At 36.3% G+C, this 8,196-nt stretch overlaps 1 protein-coding gene across 1 annotated transcript in view; it reads right to left on the bottom strand.

The window, feature by feature from the left end:
• LOC103901919 (T-cell receptor-associated transmembrane adapter 1) overlaps positions 1-3,349 on the bottom strand; it is a 6,799-nt gene extending 3,450 nt beyond the window's left edge. The window contains exons 1-3 of the mRNA XM_009282881.1: positions 3,247-3,349; positions 2,094-2,096; positions 1,545-1,581 (exon numbers count right to left, since the gene is read on the bottom strand). Coding sequence (XP_009281156.1) covers positions 1,545-1,581; positions 2,094-2,096; positions 3,247-3,349 — 143 coding nt within the window. The remainder of the gene's footprint in view (positions 1-1,544; positions 1,582-2,093; positions 2,097-3,246) is intronic.
• Between the last annotated feature and the right edge of the window lie 4,847 nt (positions 3,350-8,196).

Genomic DNA, 8,196 nt, shown 5'->3' with positions numbered 1-8,196 from the left:
GTCCTATTAAACTGTCTTTATCTCAACCCACAAATTTTACTTTTTTTTTTTTCCGATTCTCTCCCCCATCCCACTGGTGGGGCGGGGAGTGAGCAAACAGCTGTGTGGTGTTCAGTTGCCTGCCGTGTTAAACCACAACAATTATAGAATCATAGAATAGTTTGGGTTGGAAGGGACCTCTAAAGGTCATCTAGTCCAACCCCCCTGCCGTGGGCTGGGACATCTTCAACTAGATCAGGTTGCTCAGAGCCCCATCCAACCTGACCTTGAATGTTTCCAGGGATGGGGCATCCACCACCTCTCTGGGCAACCTGTGCCAGTGTTTCACCACCCTCAGCATAAAAAATTTCTTCCTTATATCTAGTTCTGAAGAGAAATTTGTTATCTAGCCAAGAATTGAGCACTTCTTTTCTGTAACTTCATTAAGTATAAAGCTAATCTCAAGACTACTAAGCTACTGTTCGACATAGTTCTAGAAATATTAATGATCACTGAAAGGAACCCAGTTCATGTCCTCTGAGACCACATTGCGATAAAAACTAAAGCACTAAATGAGTCTCTTGAGGAGGTGTTCTTAAAAAGTCCACTCTTGATTCAACTAAAATACTTATGTCAAAACAACTAGAGAAGACCAAAGCAAAATTCAGCTTTGGATATTTAATGGTATTTTGTGTTTCATTATCTGGTGTTTCTTGAAAATGTTTTTAAGCATGTTTGTAAAGATGGGAATTGTTAGTGGGAAGCACTGTGTAACCTTGTTCCTATTGCATCCCTATACTGTGCCTTGTCAAGGGAATGAAGTAATGCAATCTAACACCACTTTTTCAGTGGTATTTTTCAACTGAACAGGCAGTAATAGACAAACAGATACTTCCCAACTTCAAGTAAATTTGTAATTGACGATTGGTTTTGGGGAACAGGTGAAGGCTTTTGTATTTTTATTTCAAGGGCCTTTTATATTTGGGTTGAGATGAGACTCTTTCCATCTCTGTTTTCTGAAGTGTTTTGTGGGTTTTTTTTTTAATACAAAATCAGAGAAACAGACTTGTAACAGATCATGAGCTATCCAACACCTGTAAACAGGCTCTGTTTTATTGCTTTTGAATGTCATGTGTAAAAGAAGGGTATGAAATGTAAATACATATAAACTATTGCTCCACAAGTATTAAATATCAGACTATAATTTATCATTGTTTTCTGAGAGTTCTTTTTAATTATTATAGATTTATTGAGTTTGAGTGATAGTAAATAGTGTGTTAGCTCAGTATCTTGCACTTCCTTCAGTATATAAAATTATCATATTAGCATGCAATTATTTCATTGTTGATAAAATATGATGACTGGAGTACATCTCTTCCACGTGAATATTTTTTTCCTGTTTTCTTTGGAAAACTTTTTTTCCATAACCAACCTGCTCCCCAACATTTCCAGGCAGGCTGCATGAGATATTGGATTTTCCTCTATGCCATCCCTCCAAAGCCGTCTGTTATTATTTATTGCTTATTCCACCCTTGTCAGAAAGAAACTTTTTTTATCCAACTTACCTTGGACTGTTGTCTTCATAGTCTTTATACTTTTTAGCTGGAAAATTTGTTAAAAAAAAATAAAGTGAAGACAAAATGAAACGTGCTATTTTAGAACACTTCAGATTATAATTGTCTTAACTGACATGCTTTTGATTTCGTTGTAGAGAGTAAAATTGAAAGCTCTTGGCTCTTGGGACCTTCAGTTGTCCCACTGCTTTTCTCAAATACTTTTGACTAATACAAGAAATGCTTGTGTTATGACTCTGTGCTGTGGCTTCAAAGTCTATGTTGGTTTACAAGACCCCAAAAATGTATTGTAACACATGCAATTAATTCCTTGTTTCCTCCTCCTTCAGCTTCTACCTCATCTTTTCCTCTGCCTAGGGAGGTGCATCATGTGTTTGTATTACAAGGTGAAGGGTTCATTTATTTTACTACTTCTGTTGCTTGTACCTCTGAAAGAGAGAGATCCTGTGATCCACACAGATGAAGAAACTGAAGCAGAGAGGCAACGGCTACAAAGAGATTTATTGCTAGAGCCTGATTAATAACTCAGGAGTGCCTGACTTTCTATCCTCTGCTCCAGGACTCCAGAACTTACCATGGTAAGCTCTGATTCCATGAACAGTGCAGCATCAGCCAATCTGACCAAAACTGTGCTCAAGGTTAGTTTTGCAAATGACTGTGATTTTTCATCATAGAAATATCTGCCTAGTAGCACTAAAAGACAAAATAAACCAAAAAGGCACACCCCCATCCCGCAACACTCCAGCAGCTCTTTTAATATCCTGTAATAATCTAATTCTCTTATACTTGGTGAGTTCAGTTTATAAGCATAGGCCTTCTGTTTATGTAGATTATGTATGTATGTGTGTTTAACGTGGTTGAATCCACCACTGTTTGCTTGCCCACCCATACGCGTATAGCACAGCTGCAGTTTTCCCTGTGTAAAGGCCATTTTTCACTGAATGGGAGTGGTGAGGATTGTACAACTTAATAACCATAGAATTGTATGCATAACAGAGGTTGCACTGGCATAATGAATTCTGTTTAAAAAGTCATAGTTACTTTTAACCAAAACCAGAGTATGACTGTAGTCGCCTTCTAACAAAAATTTTAAAAATCAGTTCCTTATTGTGAGTGACACATTGGTTTAAGAGCTAGATTAGGATCCCATGATGAAAAGCAATTAGAACTTTTTTCAAAATAAACTGATTAAGCATAAAATGTGTATGAAAACTGAAATTCAAATAAGCATTCAGGAATTTTGGGAGGAGAAAATTTTCTCAAATGTATTTTGTATTAATGAAGCTACTTAAAATAATTTTTAAATTAAAGTACAAATGATAACCAGTTACATGAAAAGCACACTTAAAAAAAGGAAATTACAGATGTTAAAAATATACTTTAAAAATAAAAATTTAGCCAGAACTAAATTCTTCACCTTGTATGTGTTCTGTTGGTTTGTCTTCAGGGAATGGATTTAGGTAGTTGTTTTTAGCAGTGGATTGGGCAGCTAGCAATCATTCCGTAATCATACCTGACTCTCCTAAAAAATTTTAAAAGTTACATCCTCTCAACTAGAATTATTCTTGCCAAAAGATAGCTTTAAGATTCAAAAGAGTCAATTTGTTGGCTTAAAATCTCTCAGCAGTGATGGCTTTCTCCACAGACACTTTAAACACTCGAACTCCATTCCTTACAGAGAGACATTACTTACCTTGCTTGTTTTTCACATAGTGTGAAATATTCAGTATCAACGAAACAACCAGAGCCAAACTCAGAAAGGCCAAAACTCCCCAGACAGAAAAATGGCAATCCATTTCTGTAACTGAAAGAAAATAATTTATAGTTTGTGTTGTCTAACAGTTTTACTGTATTCTTCATGGTTGGTTGATTTTTGCTTTCTGTAATTCAGGCTGCTATTTTGTTGTTTACTCTGTGACAGCCATTGCTATACAAGCTAAATAATTAATATCAAAACCAGATGCTAAATAGTAAGAAAGCAACATCAATAAACTGTTAGCAGAACTACTGTTTCATAGCAATTCAGCCAAAGGTTGGGCTATTGGTTTGCCTGTAAAATGCAGTAAAATTCAGAAATTGCTAAAGAAAAAAGTCATTTTAGTGAATAGCTTTGAAATTATTTTTGTAATTGTCTTTAACTTACTATTTGCAGTAAATTTTAGGCTAAATTATAGAGCTCATGAATGTAGTTCTGAAGATGAATTCAGTCAAAACAACTTCACTGGAAATGTCTCTGAATTATATCTAAGACCATCAGGTTATAACAATCCCTACAACAAATTTCAAAGGTTGGTTATGTGTTTTCTTGCATCTCCTATTAAAATGACTTACTTTACTCATATCCTCACTCTCCTTCCTGAGAAAGCAGAGGATGTAGTGGCAAAGGATGAGCAGTAGCTGGGAACCGGTGAACCCCCCAGAACTACTGCAGAGAAAAACCCAAACAGCTCCTGAAGAATCACTTGGTAAAAGGTGGGTCAACTTAATTGAACAAAGCCTCCCCTTTGCACTGGACTTGCCTCTCCTTGGACTCCTATTAGAAACACAGGAAGGAACCCACACACACCAAATGTATTTTGTCATTTGATTAATTCTTCAATTGACCTAGCTCATACAGATTTTCCATCACAAACCATGCTGAAGAAAATAGCCTATCTGTGACAGTCTAATGGCCAAAATGATCAGCGTTGCTGTAAATGGCCTGTGAAACCCTTCCTTGACAGAGGAAATGCAAAGCCAAATACATGAGTGAAATGAGCTTGAATCTGGATTTTTCACTTTCCCCAGAGGCATGTTTATGTTCTTCTAGATTTGGAGGTTTGAAATAAAACCTCATCCAAAAAACTAATGAACTCCACTAATACCACACAAAAAAGTCTAGCCAGAGCAGAGCAGTCAAGGGGAGAGATTGGACGATACTGCCAGAGTGAGATTCGAGCACGTCCATAATGCTCTTGTTTGGTTTTGACGTAGCTGGATTCCTTCAGGAGGCTGACATTTTGTTTGCTTCTTAAAGGAAAGCTGAGGTAAAGGAGTACAGGAATAACATGGGAATGTTTTCCCCAACCCGGGGGGGTGGGTGGGGGGCTATAGAATGTTTTTTCCCCACCCGCGGGGGGGGGGGGGGCAATGCATTTGCTCCTGCTGAGCAGACAGAGTTTTGTTCCTTGGCTGACCAGCTCTAGCTCACCTTAGGAACTGCCCCTTACGGGTTTTGTTCCCTAATTATGCTAATTATTGCAAAAGCTCTTTTAGTTTTGTTTTATTCCAAGCCACAGATGTGTTTTTCATGGTGAAACAAGATAAGATAATCCTTGGTAGTAAAAAAATCACAAATCACATGGGCTTCTATGATGCAGGTTTCCTTCCTGATCAGAACTCTTTTAAAAGGAACAAAACAGAACAAATAAGCTGTAACTTTCTGATAGACTTGTAACTGGTTTTTGCACATGGTACTTCCAGTGGCCATTTATCCTTCCTTTTAAACTAAACATCCAATTTCCATTCGTTTCTTTTCTCCTACCTGAGTTCCCCCAATGGTGTTTGAGAGTTCTCCACCACTGCAATACTGCTTTTCATGTTGAGGCGCACTTTTTTGCAATGAGATACAGACATTCATGATGAGAGACAACACCCCCACGAAGCAGCTATGTATTGTTCCAGTTTTTCAGAGTAGGAATTAAAAGAAAGGGAGATCTCACCTTGAGAAGATGTTATCGGGCCACATCAAGAACCACCAGTGTTTGGAACCTGGTTACTCTACAATTAGTCACTCAACAACATTTGCATCCTACGCAACCTGTCCAAAACTACAAGAAGTTTATGTCAAGGTCAAGAACTTTTAAGTATCAATGTAGCACCTGAATAATAAGAGTCATCCTTCCTCCTTCTCCTGTCCTTTTATCTTTTCTGAAGTGATTCCTTTCCTTTCCATTTTTCTTATGTTCATTTCATATTTCTTTTCCTACAATTTTTTTTTTTTTTTTTAGGGAGCAAAAGCAGTATTGTGGCCTAAGAGAAGGGAAGCACACATAACTCTGATAGGAACTACAGCCCTGTGATTCATTAGAATAAAAAGAGTGAGTAGATACCTGAAGTACTGCTGGAGCCTAAGTTTGTACCTTTTTCTTGATACCGAATGCTGTCATTTATCTTTCTGATTCAGGAATCCTATTTTTCCCTGGTGTTTCCAGAGTAGGAGGAGAACTCTTATTTTCAAATTGAATATTTTCAGCCCTTAAGTGAAGTGGAGGAGGTAACCAAATTTTTTATGACAATTATTTTTTTCGTATTTCAGCTTCTGATTTAAATTGGGAAATAATAAAGGTTGGAAAAAGGTTGTTTCCCTTTTCAGTTTCAAGTTTAACTTCTATGGTATTTGAGCAATCCCACTTCTCTAGGACTTCAAAAATACTCTAGCAAAACAAAAGGCATGAAACTTGGATTTCTATAAAATGTACCAATGTCTTAAACCTCACAATCTATAGCTCTCTCTTAAAAATTGTTTAGAAAACTGCATTGGTTTGAGGAAATTAAGAAAACAACATTTAAATTTATTCCTATCTGAACATTACTTAGTTTATTTTTAAATTTATTTTCCACAACTCTGACTTAAACATCTACTTGTATTTCAGTAGAATGTATACAAACATACATGTGACTTCAGTATCTTATTTTTTAATTTTTTTGTCTTTGCAATACGAGCTATTTGTTTGTCAGACAACACTACTTACATTTCAGAAACAGCAGTTTTCGTTTACCCCATAAAACCATAGTAAAGGCCTTGATCAGAGACATACGAGTGCCGCTCTGAGTGCTCTATGCTTTTCTAATGTCAGTTTCAAGTTGATCTTACTGTCCAAGTACAAAATATGAGAGATTTTGATTTTATATCTCAGCTTTACAGATATACAACTCCCAGCATTGTTCCCAGGTGTTCATGTACTACCCTTATAGTTGTTGCCGATATGCTAGCTATCTGCATTATTTAAATATTTACTACTTTGACAACAGCAGCAGTAGAAGGAAAGCTGAATACCTGTGTGAAGAACAATTTGTCTCCTCAGATAACTACACTGCTGTCCCTATATGTATAATAGCAGATGCAACCTGTGACAACTAACTGGTTGTGCTAAAGACAAAAAAAAAATAAGGTATAACTGTGGATGGAAACTGAGAAATAAACAGAAAGAGAAGTCTATTAGACTAATTATAGTCTGTTCTGAAATAGTGTCCTTTATTCTATTCTCTAATTCTCATTCAAGTCATCTACTGTCAAATGTAGCATTTTTTTTTTTTTTTTTTTTTTACCTATTACATATTTATTCCAAAGAACTCGTAGCACTGTGTTCCGGAGCATTCGCACTCAATTGCTGTCAAATTGAATATTTTAAAAAGTTTTGTTATATCCTTGAAAAAAAAGTCCTAAGGAAAAATTAGGCCCCTGGAAATAGTACACTATGATTCTAATAGGATAAGCTCAAATTCCATCAGGGCTTTCTGCAATAGTCTATCTGTGATGGGAAAAACCTAAGAGTGATAGTAGTTTGTTCATAAGAAATCATATTGAAGCTGTTCTTAAAGTAATGTGCTCCTCTGTGAGAGAAAAGAGTTCATCATATAGCCAAAAGTTTCATGAGAAGGACAACAATTCTCATTTTATTTTTAGAAGAAGTTGGGATGTGTGACTGGGGGAAGTACTATATTTAATCATTATAAAGATGACAGTATTTTGAATACCTAATACCAGAATCTCTCTCGTATTAATTATACATTCCTATTCTACTGTTCTTTCATTTCTATTTGGAAACAGGGTCAAACTTGGAGTTGCATCCAAGTAGAACATCTACCTTACGTAATTTATTCTATCTGGATGAAGTTTTTACTTTTCTGACTTTAGGGATGGGGTTACTCGCCTCCTCTTAGTATATTTTACACTGCTATAAACTAAAGGTACTATATTCACACAACAAAATACGGGCAAACAAAAGACTTTCTAAAGACATAGTTAATTGTGCTCTTTCTCCTTTTTAAATCTATTGACAACTTTCTCCACCAACAGGGATGAGACATGGGAATAAATAGACTTTTGGTCACTCGTTCTTAGGTTTTCTCTTTGCAGGGTTCATTATACTGTAATTGGAGGGGGGTAAGAAGCAAACAAAAAAAAACAAACAAACAAACAAAAGCCCCCAAAACATTCTAATCTTTCCTGGATGAATTTCTGCAATTCAATGTTATTTCATCTCAAAGAAGTGGACCTAATCATGTACTTACTTTGGGGAAAGAGGCCAGATTTAACAATTCGGGGCTAGAAATAGGTATTTATCCTCCTAACAGCATAAGAATAGGTAGCAGAAGTACTGTTTCATTCGTTCTTGTTCTAATGTATTTTGTTTAGAGAATCACAAAGGATAACAGGAAGATATCATACTTCTACCAGTTTTTCTCACTGAAAAGGAACACGAGGTGGGGAATATAGATACCTGTCTAGCAAGAACTGGACATGCCATCTATGGTATCAACTCATCATTCATAGAAGCAGATTAATTACTTTGGTCACTACCAGATTTAAGATGATGATCTGGAGCACAAAATGGTTTGTTTCCTGTTGTTTCTGTCTGCAAATTTGAAAGATGAGAGA

The sequence above is a fragment of the Aptenodytes forsteri genome, unplaced genomic scaffold (genome assembly GCF_000699145.1).
Source record: "Aptenodytes forsteri isolate BGI_AS27 unplaced genomic scaffold, ASM69914v1 Scaffold246, whole genome shotgun sequence".
Lineage (NCBI taxonomy): Eukaryota > Metazoa > Chordata > Aves > Sphenisciformes > Spheniscidae > Aptenodytes > Aptenodytes forsteri.
This window is presented reverse-complemented; position numbering and strand designations above follow the sequence as displayed.